This window comes from Anopheles gambiae, chromosome 2 (genome assembly GCF_943734735.2).
Source record: "Anopheles gambiae chromosome 2, idAnoGambNW_F1_1, whole genome shotgun sequence".
NCBI classification, from domain to species: Eukaryota; Metazoa; Arthropoda; class Insecta; order Diptera; family Culicidae; genus Anopheles; species Anopheles gambiae.
The window spans coordinates 23473738-23492116 of NC_064601.1; the positions used below are offsets into that span (position 1 = coordinate 23473738).

At 50.5% G+C, this 18379-nt stretch overlaps 1 protein-coding gene across 1 annotated transcript; it reads left to right on the top strand.

The window, feature by feature from the left end:
- The first annotated feature begins 2632 nt into the window (after nt 1–2632).
- LOC11176005 (inactive rhomboid protein 1) lies at nt 2633–18320 on the top strand. The gene is made up of 8 exons (XM_061652786.1): nt 2633–2840; nt 5138–6733; nt 9265–12226; nt 13146–13370; nt 13444–13785; nt 13862–14116; nt 15055–15312; nt 15386–18320. The coding sequence occupies exons 2-8, from the start codon at nt 5964–5966 to the stop codon at nt 15944–15946; spliced, it is 5373 nt and encodes a 1790-aa protein (XP_061508770.1). The 5' UTR covers nt 2633–2840; nt 5138–5963; the 3' UTR covers nt 15947–18320.
- The last annotated feature ends 59 nt before the right edge of the window (nt 18321–18379 follow it).

Consider the following 18379-nt stretch of genomic DNA (forward strand, 5'->3'; position numbering starts at 1 on the left):
AGCGCTATTACAATTCGAGCTGCTAGCTCCAATCGACCGAACCACCTTATGGGCAAGTTTTTGTGTCACCAGCACCAGAAGTTGAACTCTTTCTCTCCCCCACAAAACCCACCTGACCCCGGCGTTAAGATATTGGTGAAAGTTTCTTTATGAAATCTTTTGCTCCGTAGCGAGTTTGTTGGAAAACTGAAATTTCGCCCCCTTCCCATAGCAAGCAACTTCTGCCGCTTTCGCTGCCCGCGGGCAGTGCGATTTCACCCGAAGGATTGATATCGTTATTATTATTATCACTATTACGTTCCTCACCCGGCGCAGTGGCACTCGAAACTATTAGCCGCCGAGTGCATTGGCAATATCACCGATCGTCGTCTGGCTGCGGAAACTTTGCTCTCTCTGGAGCCGTTCGAAGGGGAGATCGCAAACCGAAATGGAGCGATGAAGTGGGATGAAAACAAAAGCGGGGACAGCTGCCAGTACCGGGCTCAAATTGCATTGGACGTCTCCCTGCCACCCGAGCGGAGGACGGACCCGGGATAGTTCCATTATCGTCGAAGCGTTTCGACTTTCACCTCCTGCTCCCACGCTGCCGGCGAAAACTGTCGTCGGTAATGTGGCGCAAAGGTTACGATTTGCCAACTTTTCCGATTTGATTTACACTTGGCGTCGTGGTTATTATTGCTAAAGTTTCGCGCTTCCTCCGTTGTGCTGTGCAGGGGGTTTTGGTGTCGTTAACGGTTGCTGCTGCGGGTGCTGTATCGAATAAACTACCGGATGAACGTATGTGGCGTAGGTTAGTGTTAATAGATTATTGTTAAATTTGCAGACAGTTTCAAAACTAAGTCTCATATAAATCAAGAAATATTCGAAGCCAAGCAATGGATCAGCTTCGTGGTACAGCCATCAACTTGTACGACTGAACAGCATGTTCGTCATGGGTTCAACCACCGAATGGACCGTGACTCCATAAGTAGGACTGACTTTCCTGCTATGGGTAATCAATAAGTCACTGAAAGCCAAGCCCACTAGTGGCACAGGTAGGCCTTGACCCACAACGATTGTTGTGCCAAAGAAGAAGAAGAAAAAGAAGAAGCAATGGATGAGAATATTTAATGGATAATACATTATACATGTATCAGTATATTTTATGCAATTAAATTAAAAATAATTTTCAGACAACGATGCTGTGGTTGTAATAATCATAGAAATTTTAGAACTTTACAATGTTTAATTCAAAACCAAATGCCATCCCGTATTGCTCGAACCAAACACAAATCTAACTCCTTAAATAACTCCATCTTGTGGCCACCGATTTGAAACATTGTGAAAAATTTCCTCCCAACACTTGCATCGCTTTCAACTTTTGATACAAAAAAGCTGCCATTTTAACATCACCTTCATTGAAAGCTCCCAAAAGCACATTGACTTGTTCAGTGTCAAAGCAACACTCACAACGTAAACAAACAGCTGTCAAATGACAGCCCCGATACCACACACACACATACATCCCAACAACACTAGGCGTCTCCATCGCCACATGTCAGAAAACGACCATGCGCACCCATCGCACGCTTCGACGGTAGAGCTCGCCAAATTCATAAAAGCTTTTGCCACCGGTAAGCTTTCTCACAGCCAGCTTGGCAAGTTAGCGAGTGAGTGTGGTGGAGGCGGTATAGAACAGGGGAGGGGGGCTTGGGGGAAATATTTCGAAAACAATCCACACCCAGCCCCAGCTGCACCGCAGCAGCGCACACCAATACCACGGCGAACGTTTGTGTGGCCACTTTGGTACGGCACACTTGCACAATTTGGCTTGGTTTTCCCGTTTTGAAAAGGGAGAGTTTACTGGTGCTGGTGCGTGCGTATTGGTGTGGTACGTGGTCCCTTCCCGTCCTCGGTGTTCCTTTCTCCTGCGTGCCTGGTGCGGATCAGTTGGGCGATGGCAAAATTTTATAGGCCAAACGCGCAAATCCTTGTTACTAGGGGATGAAGCCCTTCACTGTATGAGTGGGTGTGTGTGTGTGTGTGTATGCGAGTGGGTTCGTTCAGGGGGTGGTTGTGTTGACGAAAGCTGTAATAGAACACACCCGAACCGTTACAGATGGTTTTGTTTTTGTTCGCGCACACAGACTCGCTCGAGCGAACGGAAGAATTACTGTAAAAATGCCAGTAGTTGATGAGATTTTTTTTTAATGTTTCTTATTTTTTAAATTGCTAATCTATTAACGAGATAAACAAAAGGGTGTAAATTTTGCCTGTTGTAGACAACACGGTTGTAGGAGTGCTGAAAGTAATTAAAAGTAATAATAAAAAAGGTAATATTAGGAATGAAGTAGTTCCAAGGAAATGGAGTTCTGCTTTTCTCATCATTCCACCATCCTGTACTGCCTGGTAGCTGCCACCACCAACACAAAGACGCTTCTGTGCTCTACACGCTATGAAGCAACGAAAGGAACGTACCTGTGTGTTTGTGTACGTACGAGAGCGAGAAAGCAAATGTTGGAGCTCGCGCATTCCCAACAGCGCACATCATTCGCCTACTGTGCGAAACCAAGACAGCAACCATTCCCGTCCTTCCCTCACCACCCTTGTACAGCAAATATATCGGTGTATGTGTGTGTGTGTGTGTTTGTGAAAACGGTTTCGTTGTGTTCGCAGAGGCAACATGGGAAAAAACCAAGTGACGTTGAAGGCTTTGCAGTCGGAATAGCGCCACGGGTACGAACGCGCGACCGTACAGGGACGTCCCAGACCAGTTCTTCCAGCGTCACCCGAAACGCGCCCCGGAAAGCAGAAAACGGCAAAAGGCTTTATAAATAAAAGTGCACCATCAGTCTGTTCCGGTAGTTCGTTGAGTTTGTGTTATTTTTTTTCCAGTTTCAGTGTTCATGATTTTAAGGCTACGATTTTCAAACGCCCAAAATGTGAAGGATTTAACCCCCATCCTCTTCGAGCCCCCAAGGATACAGGGCGTAAAGTGTTTTCTCTCTCTCTTTCTCTCCACTACCCCCTTCCCTTTCATCGTCACCTTTCAACAAACGGACTGTGAGTTGGGCTGCGGGGGAAGCTCCAAATGCCGAGAAGGTGCAGAAGGTGCAGTGTTAAAATTGGCTCCCGTGACGGTGTTGTGGCTGTTTGTGTGCCTGTATGTGTGTGTGTGTATGTGTGTTCCACGGTCAAAACAATGGCACACCCGTGCCCAAAAAAGGGAAGAGTGAAAAAACACACACACACACCCGCTGTGCCAAACCCAACACCACAGAGCAGAAAATCTTCACTTTGATCTAAAAAAACGGCTTTAAAGTTGGTGAAAGAATACAAAAAAAAACCGACAAAAAACGACGTCACATTGGAAAATTTTACCACCAACCTTTGCTTCGTTGCTTCCCGTTCGGGGTGCTGCTGCTGTTTAGGTTCTTCGCCTTTCTTCCCGGAAGCCCCCTCTCCCTTTCGACCCTACCCCGTTCGGAGGGAGAGAGGCGCCTACTTTGATGGTGGTAGCATTTTCCGTGGAATAAGGTCATCAGCATTTGGATCGATTCTAATCATCAAATTGCAAATACCTTCGTCCCCGGGATTTTCGCTGACAGCAGTATCGCCTGGCCCGCGCCTAGCCTTCCTTCCTTCCACCCAACCCCCTTCCCTCTGTTTCGCTCCGCCAAGATTTCGCCAATTATTCAATAGTGGTGTAGCAGTGATTCGCTTTTCGAATGGGGTTTTTTTTTTTTAAGTGTGTAACCCTACTTGGGAAGAAGGGTCCCCCTACCTCACGCGTCGTGTCCCTTTCAAGTTAGTAGCAGCGTTCAATTATACACACACACAGCCACAGAGACGCGCGCGCGTGCCCGTGCGCTCCCTTATGCAGTTGAAGTAATTTAGAAGTAACGCACGCAGGGTGGGAACGAAAAGCGCTAGCAGAGGGTGAGGGGGGGGGGGGGAGAGTGTAAAGTAAAATCTACCAGCAACGACAACAACAACAACGGTTCAAAAAGTCCCTTCTCTTTTCTTTTTTTTTGGGTTGGGGGGGAGGGGGGATAATTTTGCCTTTGCCTTCCATTTTGTTCCCTTCTTCGGGGCTGACGTACTTCAGGCGCTGAATAAAGGATTAATCAAGTGGATCCGCTCTGTATTTCGCTGTGTGTGTCTGTGTGTGTGTGTGTCTCAGTGTGCTTTCTGCTACGCTTGTGTGAGTGTGAAAGATTTCATGTGTGTCACGTGCAAGGTCTTCTGTATGTGTATCTGTGTGTTTGTGTCCATTTGCGTGTGTGAGTGCGCGACGATGATGGTCATGTAGCGGAATGCAGCTGTGTGTGATTGTGTGGTTGTGTGCTTTCAATTGTGTACGTGTTTGCGGCCTGTCGAAGGAGAGACTTTTAAGGAATAGAATAACACACACACACACACAAGCTCACACAAACACACACACACAAGCTCACACAAACACACAGGAAAAGGGGGAGCGAAATCAAAGTACACAATAGAGAGAGAAAAAAAAACATCAACCCATCAACTGGGGGAGATGGGGAATGGTAGGGTTTCACTTGAATGTGCGCTCTGTAATTACGTACCAGTGTGTGATGATGAGGTTTGAGGTATGATTTTGCCTCTCCTTCACCCCCCCCCAAAACACCAGCAGATACGCCCGCATCGGCTCGTGCGGGATGAAATTGAAGTCGTAAAAGAATTATGTTGTGGGGAGCGGAAAGTACGCAAGCAAATACAGTGTATTACTGCAAAACAGCCCAGGGTCCAGTGGTTCCGAGGCCCAAAACCGGTGCGAGTGCTCCAAGGACTGCTTTGATGTTTACTAAAACACACAAAGCGCTTTATGGCGAGCAGAGCAGCGAAGGACTGTAGAAGCAGCTGTAGCAAAAGTGAAGTTAAATGCTCTTCTGCCCGATTCTGCCCCGCGTTGAGGCAGACCCGACAAAAAGAGATGTATTTTTATCTACAACCCGCCGGAACCCCTGGAAACTGGACACTCGTTGAATGTTGATATGCGTTGAGTGATGAATTGTCCTTTGGAGACTTTACCCAACGGCACCGGGGCTGATCGTTTTCCCTCAGTATCGTCATCGGCACGCAGTAGGCGAACGACAGCTTTCCCCGTTCACTGATGGTTAGTTTATTTTTATCCCAGGTGTCGTGTTTGCTGCTGGTAAAGTGTTTGACGGAGCAAGTGTGTGGGTGTGTGTACGTTTAGCAGGAATGTGGTGCCCTCCATCTTTGCTGGTGCGATAGCTGCAACAACTTCTAGCTGACACGAAACGGGGCTGTCATAGTGACGACGCCTGCTCGCGCCGGCAAGGATGATGGTGCGCGTTGAACCACGGTGAGAAGCTGGCAGCACATCAAAGCCGTCGATTGTTAGCGCAGCGCCAGAAAGCTGTTGTTACCCTCGGTCACCCTGTTGTCTAGAGGACACACGCATACACACACACACAGCTACACCATCGGTGGATTGATTTTCTCCATCAGCAGCGCCTTATTTCAGTGAAGGAACACGGCAAGCCGAAGGTTGGCTGTATCGTTCGTACACGGAACAAAGGGCGAAAGCGAGCTTATAGCAAATTGGTCGAAGCAACCCGCCCGAGTGAGCGAGTGCGCGCGTGAGTGTGTGGTGTGGAAAACGCTCTCAACCGTGAATTAACACGCGAAACATAAACACACACACAGGCACGCAAACACGCAGGCACGAGCAACCAACGCATTAAAGGGAATAGGGCGTAAAGTCGAACGCGTTAGCACGCACGAGAACCGCGGAGAAGGAGACAAAGATAGAGAGTGTGTGGGAGTGGGAGAGCGAAAAAGGCCTTCAAGGTGGAAGGAGTCGCACGGGAGCGGAACCACGCACCACGATGCCACAACAGCGAAAGGCGACGGCGGCGGAAAGACCGAGTGCGGCGCGCCGTACGACGCCCCTATAGCGGGAGCCGGTAGACGCGGCGGGCGGCCAGCTCAACCCGATGGAGACCGGTGCGGAGTACGGCCACGCCGCCGGCATCCACCATCATCTGCCCCCGCAGCTCGCCAAGGAGCTGTCCCATCACCATCACCAACAAGCCCAGCAGCAGCAGCAGCAGCAGCAGCAGCAACAGTCATCGTCACACCATCGTAACCATGCACACCAATCGCAGCAATCGCATCATGCGAAGTTGCTTCAGCAGCAGCAGCAGCAGCAACAGCAGCACCAATCCCAACCCGCCTCCCAACCACACACACTGGCAGCATGGTACGCTGGTGCGGCGGCCAGTGGGACGCTCCGCTCGGCCAGTTCCGGCCGGCGGGCATCGTACGGCCACAACCACTACGGCTCACAGCAGCAGCAGCAGCCGACGTTGGCATTGCCACCGTCGGCAGTCAATTACCACGACATGGCCGACACCGTCTCGATCGGCAGCGGGCACTCGGCACAGCGCTACATCGAACCGTCGCATCCGCAGCAGCAGCAGCAGCAGCAGCAGCAACATGCACTGCGGGGAGAGACCGCGACACTGGGCCGGGGCAGTGTCGGCGGGCTGCTGATCGATCGGCACGGCAGCACGGACCGGTTCGGTGCGCTGGACGATCCGCTCAGCACGGCCTGCCTGCAGCCACCGTCGCCGGCACCGAGCAACGACCACTACGTGATGGGACTGCCAGCGCCCGGGCCGGCCGGCGGCCATCATTACGGCACCGACAGTGGCCGGCACTACGGCACGATCCAGCGCCGTACCGCGAGCCCCTCGAACATCAGGTACGTGATGCTGCGGCCAACACCCACTCTCACTCTCTCACACACACACACACAACTAGCTGATTGGGGTGGGGTAGTGGGGCAAGGAGAGCATGTTATTGGGATTAATTGCTTCTCCGAAAAGCGGTGGCGCGAATCGATTTATGTACCATTCCAAGTGCTCTGACCATTTGGCCGTAAGGGTTGCCTAGGGACGGGACCGTTTTGTGGTGCGGGAGCTGCAACTGATTAGCTGGAGTACCGGTTCTTTGTGTCTGGTCGCCTGCACCTGAATGTCAGGTGTAGGGCGATCGGGTAATAGAGTACTGGTACAAACTGCGCATCCTTTATTCAGCAAGCAAGGGGTTTCCCCCAAGGATGTCTTCCGCGGAGTGGCGAAGAAGCCGGCGGAACACAAGACATGAACAATGCGAAAAAATGAGACTTTCAACCAACTAGACGTGTGAATTCTAGTACTCAAAAACTAAACGAACAAAACTTGTTATATTAAAAGGATTAAGATTGAGTTGAAGTAAATAACATAAATAGCTGTTGTAAGCTGTTACTAGTCAGTGCAACTAGTAAGAGTAATTTGTTTCATGTACATGCCTTCGACATGGACATGGAATGCATTTATTAGCTAATAGTAACTAGTTCCCATTAATTAACCCATTGCAGGGTTTTCCAGGAGTTCTCATAGCTATGAGACACTGTATTGACTCTTTCTTACACGAAATGAACTGAAATGAAAATTGGACTCTACAGAACCCTTGTTGGACAAATCCAATAGGAATTTCTAAGGAGCCTGAAACGGTGACACAGAGTTCAATTTGCAACATATGAAGTTCACTTCACTGAAGTGTCCCACAACTATGAGAACCCCTGGAAAACCTTGTAATGGTGAAGGTAGACCTAGACCGACTACGGTTGTTGCGCGAAATTAAAAAGGGTAGCAACGGATACTTGTTACTTCTTCTTCTATTTGGCGTAATACGTCCTACGCGGTCACATGTCGGCCTATGCAGGTTTTCGAGATCTGTTGAATAGCAGATAGCAGCCATATAGTTACTCGTTGCTAATGAGGAGACTGGTCAAGTCCATGGGAGGCTTGAACCCAGGACGGGAATGTTGTTATGTATTGTGAGTTAACAGCTGCACCACGGAGCTTTGTTTTTTTTCTATTATATTGCACATAATCACTTTACAAAATTCTACAAACGAGTTCTAGTAGAGAGAAATTCGCATGACATTTGGAGCTGTTTTCGATACTTCAATAGCTAAATTTGTATGGCTGATTTATTAAAAAAAAAAAAACACCTTCCACTATCGTTACGCAGTCAGTTACTCGATGGGAGTAGTTATTGTATTTAGGTCCTACAAAGAGACAGGCTCGGGATCCGTTCAATGATTGTGACAGATCAGGATATACCGAATTTTAGGTTGTATAACGACCCCCCCGGATGATCAGTGTTTGCAGTATTTTCTTTGTCAATTCCCATTCACAAGACTATCTTTGTATATTAACGAATAATTTCTCAGGTGTAATACAATTTTTTTAATACTACCCATGCACAACAACCCCACTTAATCTGATTTTGGTAATTTTCGACCTAAAAGGGGGTCGTAATGCACACTAAAATGCGGTAGTTTTTAGAACGACATAAAGTAGAATCAATTCCTTGACTGGTATGGGTTCAGTATCGGTTCTATGACTGGTTTCCTCGCCCAGAACATGTCCTAATACTAGCGTTTGTGATAGGATCAGGATGAGATAGAGTAGTTTAAGCACTCTTTAATTCCTGTCTGTTCATTTGGTTTAGAAGCCGTTTCTCTGTACTCTAGGGAGGATCTGTTTAGTGGAATAGTGGGATAATCTTGTGGTCCAGTTACCACATTAACTAACTGTCACTAAAATTACATACACTACTTGTTATGTTGCCAATTCAAATTGATTTTGCGTTTATGTTTTAATTAGTGTGAAGGTTGGCGAGGATGGAAGCAAAAATCTATTAATTGTTACACTTTTTTTACATCATGTATGTTCTATTCTTCTATTTGACGTAACGTCCTACGCGGATATGCCGGCCCTATAACAGGCTTTCAAGCCTGATTAACGGCCGTATCGGGGAGCTCGTTCGTTCCCGGCAACGTTCGCCGCGACGCTCATTTTCACTCATTTCATAGCTCCTCTATGATCAAAAATTAGAAACCCGTCTAGGTTTTGTACTGCCCAATCTAGTGATACAACCCTGTCCACTCATGAGTGACGAACGTTCTTCAACAAACGAGCTCCCCGATACGGCCGAGTATCTTTTTATTTATGTTTTGATGTGTATTCGCCATCATCTTGTTGGGTTAAGCTCTAGCAGTAGTAGGTTAAATTGTACGCCATCGATATCTTACCTTATACACACACACTCATATCTCACAACACCATTAATGTAGCCGCCCACCATCCAGCGATAGTTCCCACTCACACACCCACACACTACTAATGCAATTTTCTGTCTCTTTCCCTCCATCACCCAAAACCCCTCCCGCTCTGTTTGCAGGTACCGGCACAGCTTGACGGAGAACTATCGGGACATTTCGCCGCAGTGCGACCGGTACGTACCGCCGCCGGCCCACTTTCTCGGCGCCGACACCTACGGCTACCTCGGCTCGAACGTGCACACGCCGATCAAGCGGTACGTGCCGACGCCACCGCCCCAGGAGTCACCCTATCCGCCGCTGTCCGGCGCCGGCCCCACGAACGCCAAAACGCAAGCCCTCATGATGAGCGCCCTGCTCGGGCAGGGCGCTGGGCTGCATCTGGCCGGTTCCCATCGTCCCGGTGGCCCATCGAACGCGCACCCCACTCCTTCGCAGCCGTATGGGTACGCGGGCGCCAGCAGCACACTGCCGTACGGGTTTCGCGTCAAGAGCGGAGCGGGGAGCAGCAGTGGCCCCGAACCGACCACCATATCGCCGCCGAAGGGTTTCGAAACGCCCGACCACCATTACGGCACCAGCAGCAGCAGCAGCACACCGATGGCCGCCAGCAGCAACGGCAGCGGCAGCCTCAGCACACCGCCAGCCCGTGTTCGACCGCCCAAGTGCCCGGGGAGTACTAATGGGGCAGCGCCACCGCCAACAGCGCACAGCACCTCAACACTGCCCCACGGGGCGGGCCATGTGTCGCGCAGCAGCAGCCGCCACTCGCAAGGATCCTCCAGCGTCGGTGGAGTTGGTGGCCTGAGCGTCAGCAGCAGCACCAGCAACGGCTACCGCATGTCCCGCACGTCGTCGGCCGAGTTTTTGGACCAGCCGCGGGCCGCTAGCTACCGCGTGTCGACTCCGGTCAGCGTGATGAGCGAGCCGAACGCGGGCTCGAACGGGGGCAGCGCCTCCTGTCTGCACTGCAGCACACTGCGGCGCACGACCGGCGTCCACCAGACGACGCAAACGACCGGACCGATCAGTCCGCAGCCGAACGGGGGCCTGCCGGAGGGCGGCTGCCACTCGGTGCCGGCCAGCCCGGCCTCACTCACCTCACCCCAGCCACCAGCGGCGGCCGGCGGTGGGATCGTGTCGTCACCCCACGCACAGCACCAGCACCATCTGCTTGCAGCACAGTATGGCCAGCAAGCGCAACAGCAGCACCTTCCACCGCAAGTTCAAGCCACAATCGCACAATCGCAACACTCCCAGACGTACGACACGGAGGGTGGGGTAGGCGCGTCCCCCCTGGACGGTGGCGCTACGATCCCCCGGAACGCGGCCAAGCATCAGTTTGGCCAGTCGGGCCCGGCGAGGAACGAACCACCGTCGATGGAAAGTCTGCTCAGTGCCAGCAGCAGCCGATCGTTGTTGATGCAGCAACAGTACGCCCTACAGCAACCGCTCCCATCCCAGGCGGGTGGTCCCACTGCAAACCAGCAGCAAGCGGTGGCACCACAGCAACAACCACCACCACCACCATCAGCTTCCTCCCTGCAGCCGCCGACCGCGTCTAGTGCGTCCGGCACGCCCGTAATGCCGCAACCAGCCAGCCAACCCTCGCAGCAACAGCAATCCGTACCACCGCCACAGCAACTGACCAGCCCCGCGGAGCCACACGCGTCGCAGCACCAACCGGCGGCACCGGTCCCCTCGCCACAACCGACAGCACCGGCCGTACCGCCACCACCGACCCTCATGATGTCCTCCCAGCAACCGATGTCGTCCTCGCCGGCCTGCGTACCGTACGCCATGGCTGCGCACGTGCTACCGCCACCGCCGCAGCACGCCGCCGGATCGCTGAACGATTCGCCCGCTTCCACGCTGCAGCGCAGCAGCAATGCGCAGCTGCTGCGCATCCCGCAGAGCAATCTGTCGTGCAAGCAGCGCGCCAAGGAGTACGTGCGGCGCGAGACGGCCAAATTCTTCGGCGTGCCGATCCAGGACGAGGAGTACGAGCGGACCAAGTGGGAGGACCGGCAGCGGCGGTTCGCCTGCCGCCGGTTCGGCTCGCTGCGCGACGATTACGATGGGCGCGAGGTCATGGTTGGGCCGGGTCATCCTGGTGAGGGCGGGGCGCATCACCATCCTCACCACCATCACCATCACCATCATCATGGGCATCAGCCGGGCGCACCGTTGCCACCGTCCGACCGGCCCGACATACTGCCCGCCCAGAGCCAGGACGAGCGGGAAACGGAGCTGAGCAGGCGGCAGCGTGCCAACCCGCACTACGCCTCCGCCCAGGACCGGCAGGGCGGGGACGTGTATCTGATACGGGCGGAGCGGAAACCCTCCGTACCGGCGGTCATTTGCAGCGGGTTGCGCTTCCTGGTGCAGAGCATTACGCGGCGGCGGCTGCGCACACAGCACCAGTGGTCGCGTAGCTTTGCGCCGGCCCACGTTGAGCTGACGGGGACGGATGGGGCCGACGGGTCGGAGGTGCACTGTGACGGGTTGGCTCCGCTGCAGGACGGGGAAGCATTTTTCGACACACCGACGGCACAGATCGGACCGGTGGAGCGGGCGGGCGGCCAGCAGCTGCAGCAGATGCACGACAACTCCCGCCAGCTGTTCGTGTCGGACGGGGATCGGGCGACGGGCAGTGGGATCATTAACGGGTGGCGAACCAAATCGGCGGAACTGCACCATCACCACCAGCAGCAACAGCAACAGCAGCAGCAGCAACAGGCGGCAGCGGCTCAGGCCGGTCAGCAGGGCCAGCAAGGAGCGGTACTGCAGGAGCAGGCTGGCCACGGTGCGGCTGGCGGAATCTACGGACAGCGCATCTCGTCCCACATCCTGGACGGTGTGCTGGACAACTCGCTGCGGCCGGTGCGCAACCGGGTGAAGCTGCTGCGGCCGAACCTGCTCGACGAGCGGTACGACTATCGGCCGTTCTTCACCTACTGGATCAACACGGTGCAGATCGTGGTGATGATCCTGTCGCTGATCTGCTACGGCTTCGGTCCGATCGGGCTCGGTATGGAGTACCGGTCGGCTCAGGTGCTCGTCACGAGCTTAAGCTTGCAGCAGGTATGAAATTGTTGTGTTTTTGGCACGTAGATGTCACTGTAGCGATACGCGTAAGAAGAGTGAACGAGTTGAATTAAATCATTGTGAAGAGTTTATCTCGCTCATAGCTCGATTCAACTCTTTGCGAACACTAGTAACTCACTTACATTTGAATTGAATCAACTTTAAGTTTAAAAGACTCTTTCCAGTATGGAATCTCAATGAGTGATGTCCAAACCAACTGGCAATCATTTGTGAGTTTGAGTGGTTTCTCTAGAACTCAGCCTTTCTATGTGAACTCATTCGCTAACTCTTTTGTTAGTTACAACTCTATTGGTGAACTCTCCACACCGACTAGTAACTCACTCACATTTAATCATTTATGAGTTAGATAACTCTTTCAAAAGTTATATTTCGATGAGTGCGATTTCCACTCTTTAAGACCACTAGTTTTTCCTTCACGGCGAATAAACTCATTTGTGAGTTTCAGGTCTTTAATGCAAGAGATAACTCCTTCGAGAGTAAAACTTTTATCGGTGATTTATTACTAAAAGTAATTTTAATATTTTTTTAGTTTAAATAATTCTTTGGAGAGTTGCATCACCAACTGCCACTGCGTGATATCAATGTTCCACTCCGACTAACAATACACTCAAAGTGAGATATTGAACTCTTTCTAGAGATAAATCTTTACCTCTACTTAGTTCTTAGCCTAAGTACTGCTCATTAAATATGAATTTAGATACTTTATTCGAGGTCTAAGTGATCTCTACACTCACTAGCCACTCACTGGCCGTAGTTTTGACTCTTCACAAATGAACTAAAGAACTCAGCTCACCATTTCAGCTCGTTCACTCTGAATCAACGTACGCTACTGAGCAGGGGTTCCCCCTTTCATTCACACACACGTTTTTGTTCACCGTCCCGTTCTTCCCACCAGGTACACCATCAGGAACCGCGCAACATTTGGATTGGGCTGCGGAGCGCGGACCTGATACATCTCGGCGCCAAGTACGGGGCGTGCATGCGGCGCGACACCAAGATACTGGACGTGGTGTCGCGGACCCGCAAGCACGAGCGGGAAACGGCCTGCTGCATACGGAACGACGATTCTGGCTGCGTGCAGAGCTCCCAGGCGGACTGCTCCATCCGGGGTTGGCCCTCGGTAAGTCATGCAAAACGGTAGTGCTTTCCTCCACCGACTCCTAACGATCTCTTCCCATGTTTCGCGCATACAGAAAACGATCGCCACGTGGAAGAAGTGGTCGCCGGGCGAATCTGGCCCGGGCGGCCGCATCTCCGGCAGCGTCTGCGGGCTTGACCCCAAGTACTGCGACGCTCCAGCCTCGATCGCACCGCACGAGTGGCCGGACGACATCACCAAGTGGCCGATCTGCCGGAAGAACAACCAGCTGTCGCAGCGGTTCCGCTTCAAGGATCACACCGCCGAACACATGGTGTGCGAGGTGATTGGCCACCCGTGCTGCATCGGCGTGTACGGCGAGTGCCGCATCACGACCAGAGAATACTGTGATTTTGTGCACGGGTACTTTCACGAGGAGGCGTCCCTCTGCTCGCAGGTAAGTGCCGATGGTGCTGTGTCTCGCTGTGCTGTGTCAGAACACTCTTCACTCACTCACTTGCTCTTGCCCGCAGGTCTCGTGCTTGAACGATGTGTGCGGCATGTTCCATTTCATGGCCGTCGACTACCCGGACCAGTTCTATCGGCTCTTCACGTCGCTTCTGCTGCACGCCGGGCTCATCCATCTGATCGTCAGTGTCGCCTTCCAGCATCTGCTGTTGGCCGATCTGGAGCGCCTGATCGGGCCGCTGCGCACGGCCATCCTGTACATTGGGTCGGGCATTGCCGGGAATCTGACGAGCGCCATCTTTGTGCCGTACAAGGCGGAGGTAATGTAACATATGCTGTTCCCCCCCCCCCCCCCCCCCGGTGTCTTCTAATAAGCGTACTCACTGCTGTGAGCGATTTGAATCGGAGTAGAAGAGTGAATATGGGGGCTTTAAGTCACACTTAAAAGATTCATAACAAAATGCTTTACAGCATAAAATATTTTACTACACCTTTGGGACTCACTCACTCTTCGGATTCAACTCATTTGCTCTCTGCGATGAATAGAAATCCACTCTTTTTGCGGTTCAACTCACGTACTTTTATCTGTTGATTAGATACTCCGCCAGAGCATGAACTCTACTCATATGCACTCATTTCAGAGCCGCTTTGGGTGACGCCACTCACTTTTCAATGTTGAAGTGAGCGCCGAATGGATTTTGGCGAACGGAGTCCATGCTCTGGCCGACTATCCCAAAGGAGTTAGTTAGTGTTCTCTGTGCCTCATTCTCGCTCATTCTCTGTGCCGTCTTCGCAACTCAACTTACTCAAACTCTGTGCTGGCTCTTTGACGCACTCTTTTGAAATTCAACACACTCACTCTTTTGGGATTTAACTCACTTCCTTTCTGAACTGAGTGACACTATCTTTTAGGATTTAGCTCCTTCACTCTTTGTGTCAACTAGTAACTCACTACTTTCCGATACAACTCATTTACTCTCTATGCTGACTGGAGACACTCTTTTGTGAGTTAGCTCCATCACTCTTTCAATTCCTTCACTCTCTATGATTAGTAGCTCACTCTTTTGAAATTCAACTCATCCACTTTTTGGGCGTTTAACTCACTCTCGGATTCATTCGTTTTATATACAACTCCCTCAAGCAGTGTGCCTAAAACCTCCATAAATTGAGTTACAAAAATAGGGTCAAAGGTGCAAAAAAAACTCGCCCTCATCTCTAATGTCCATTGTATTATTGCTCTTTCACTCTGCCTGCAAAGGTCGGACCGCTACCGTCAATTGCGGGCGTGCTGGCATCGCTGATGCTGCAGCTCGTACTGTGCCACTGGAAGAGCTTGAAAAAACCACACCTAGCTATGATCAAATTGCTTACCCTCGGCTGCACCCTGTTCGGGCTGGGGACACTGCCACTGCAGCAGAACTTTACCGGGCTGATCGCCGGCCTGCTGACCGGTATAGCGCTCACGCTAGCATTTGTACCATTTGTGAACGTAACGAAACATAGTCGTAAGAGTAAGGTAAGCTTTCACACAAGATTTTACACACCAAGGGATCGAAATTAACCCGGGTACTCCATCCATCCATTCCCAGATCAACCTCATCTGGACGTGCGTGACGCTACAGTTTGTGCTGTACGCGGTCATGTTCATCATCTTCTACGCCTTCCCGACGCTGTTCGAGTCGCTCAACTTTATCGACGGCAACCAGCTGCTGGACCCGAACGCGGGCCACGGCTACCACGACCATTACAGCCTGTACGATGGGTACAACAACTACAATCCGCTCGGTGGCGGTGGCGCTCCCACCGGTGGCCATACACCGGGCGGGGGCCAGCACAACCATGCGCACGGATCGGGCATTGGTGGTGGTGGTGGTGGCAATGGTGGAAATCATATTATCGGTACGTACAACAACAATTACAAATCTTCCGGCGGCGGCGGCGGTGGCAATGTAATGCACAATCATCACGATTACACTGCCGGTGGTGGTGGTGGTGGTGGGACTGGCGGTCCTCCGAATCGGAATGTTGGTGGTGCCGGTGGATCGGGCCGCGGCAGCTCGGCCGGCAACAATCTGCTGAAAACGATCAGCCTGTGCGAGAAGGGCCAGTGCGTGGTGAGGCAGCCGCGCCAGACGGACACGAATGCATGACGGCGATGTTTTCTGCTCTTCACCGCGCTCGAGCTGTGCTTCGTACTGCTCGTGCTGCTCGTGCTGTACGATGTGGACGACTTTCAGATAGTGTATCAGTTTGTGCTGCATTGAGCTTCTATTTCTTCTTCTTCTTCTTTTTAAAAAAAAATGAACGAATGTGCAAATCGTAGGAAACGTAGAAGAACACAGGGTAAGGACATTTGTTTTCCCCCATATGTAAGCAGCAGCAACTCATTGTGATCCAAAGCAAGAAAGACAAAACGGCCCGCGGGTTAGTAGTGGGAGTTAAGGTGCGTCCCATTTAGGCAGGTGAGCTCTTTCACCAACCCCCCCTTCGAAAGGAAGCTCTCACTGCAAAAAAACACACATAAGAAGAAGAGGAAGAAAAAGTGACCCATATTGTTACAACACACATGTGCAAAAAATGTGCAATTTCACTGCGACTGCGAACGTTGAACGCGAGGTGCAAATTTAGCAAAACAGAACAAACCAAACACGAAGTACGCGGAATTGTGAATCATGACCAATCAACACACACGGCTCCAACAATCATCATCATCATCATCATCATCGTATCATTCTTATCAATCGTTCGTAGCGTATTATCACCTCTAATTATATCCATATACCCGCATCATCATCACTAACACGTACATGAATATAGTTACTTTAAGTAATACTCATCGCCAGCATAGCTAACGAATCAAAACAAGAAAGCGCCCAAAACAGACGAAAGTAAAGGGATCTTGCTGCTCCCAAGCTTTCGGTTTAAAGCTGCCCATTTCCGTCCCTTGCCTGGGTTGTTGGGACAGTGTAAGTTGCGTTTAGATTTTGTACCACAAACGAGACGGAAAAAGGGGGAAATTTGTTAGTAGCGAGAAAGGTAGACACCTGGTTCCTTTTTCCACTATGGATTTGTTTAAAAGTCATATACGCCCTTGTTGAACTGGATTGTGCGTTATTAACCCACCTTATTGTTACTGTTATCTGCGTTTATGCTTCGCTTTTTCTTTTTCTTTTTGTTTGGCATACACATATCTCATCCTTTACTTTGTCCGACCATTTTCATACATCCAGTTCAGTCCGTGTTCCGGTTTTGGCCGCGCGAAGCGGCCGCCTGTTTGCTTGCGTACAGTGAAGCAAAGAGGAGCAATCGTGTGGCAAACTCTGTAGTTGATGGCGGGATAACACGTAAACATAAAATAAGAAAAAAGAAAACAAAACAAAACTGTAGCATTTATGAAAGTATGACAACAACAACAAAAAACCCATGCTGCAAGACGCGTCTGGGTGTGACAAATTTATGAAAAAAGGAGGAAAAAAGATAAATCCCCGTCATGCGCCCGACACTACCGCCGTGGGATGGAAGTGGACTGGAAGGCCGAGACGGAGTTTTTTTTCGAATGCCCGCTAATCAAGCCCGTAATCTAGTAATAAAACACATTAGCAAACATTATCCAGTACAGAGGAATAGAAAAACAAAGAAAGAACCCGATGAAAAAGAGAGAGAAAGAGAGAAAAAAAGAAACACAAAAACAAGAAACGAAGAAAAAGAGCTAAAATATACACAATTAATAACGAAAAGAATGAAGAGAAGACAAACAAACAAAAACACACAGACACCCATAAAACAACAAACCACAGAAAGCGAACAGCAAACTAAATAAGAAGCGAACAGATACACAAAGCAAGAAAACAAACACACAACACACAATCTAGGGAAAAACCGTATTGTAATAACACTCTAGATAAGCGATACCCCAATTCATAGAATTGTCCCCTCAGTTAGTGAAAATGAAAAGGAAAATAATGAACGAAACAAAAGAGCAAAAAAAAAACGCAGGAAACCCCCCGAAGAGGAAATGGACGACAACGGTACACATTTACAGTAAACACACACACACACAAGCAAAAGCAAAGTAATTGATAAAACCAACACACACACACAAACGTTCCAATACACCTTCTAACAAACCGTTTAAGTGGGGACATCGCGGAGAGATTGCAGGTGAACTTTCGAGTGGATAATAACAGGAGGAAGAAGAGAAGAGAAAGTAACAACAACAACACCCCGAATACAAACATGCACCCAAAGAACTCTAGAACTTATCAATAAACTTTAGTGTAAAGTGGGTGGTGGTATTAACCCTAAGGGAAGGGCATTACTGCGAAAGAGAACCAGCAGCTTCGGCTGAGCAACGGCTGAGGGCCGCTAAATGAGGAAAGCACGAACCGAAAGCCAGTTGAAGAAGTTTAAAACCCAAACAAAACGGTTAAAACATAGACACACACAAACACACACAAGAACAAGAAATCTTATGTAAGTAAATTCTAATAATAAAACCTCTATTTCGATTTAAAAAAAACACAACGAATGAAGTATACATTACTGTACCATTGCTAACGAGCAGCGTTTCTTTCACTGTGCGC

Coding starts and splice junctions, on each gene's coding strand:
- LOC11176005 (XM_061652786.1), top strand. CDS start 5,964: ATGGAGACCGGTGCGGAGTACGGCCACGCCGCCGGCATCCACCATCAT. Junction 13,786..13,861: donor AGGCGTCCCTCTGCTCGCAG/GTAAGTGCCGAT, acceptor TCTTGCCCGCAG/GTCTCGTGCTTGAACGATGT. Junction 15,313..15,385: donor AACATAGTCGTAAGAGTAAG/GTAAGCTTTCAC, acceptor ATCCATTCCCAG/ATCAACCTCATCTGGACGTG.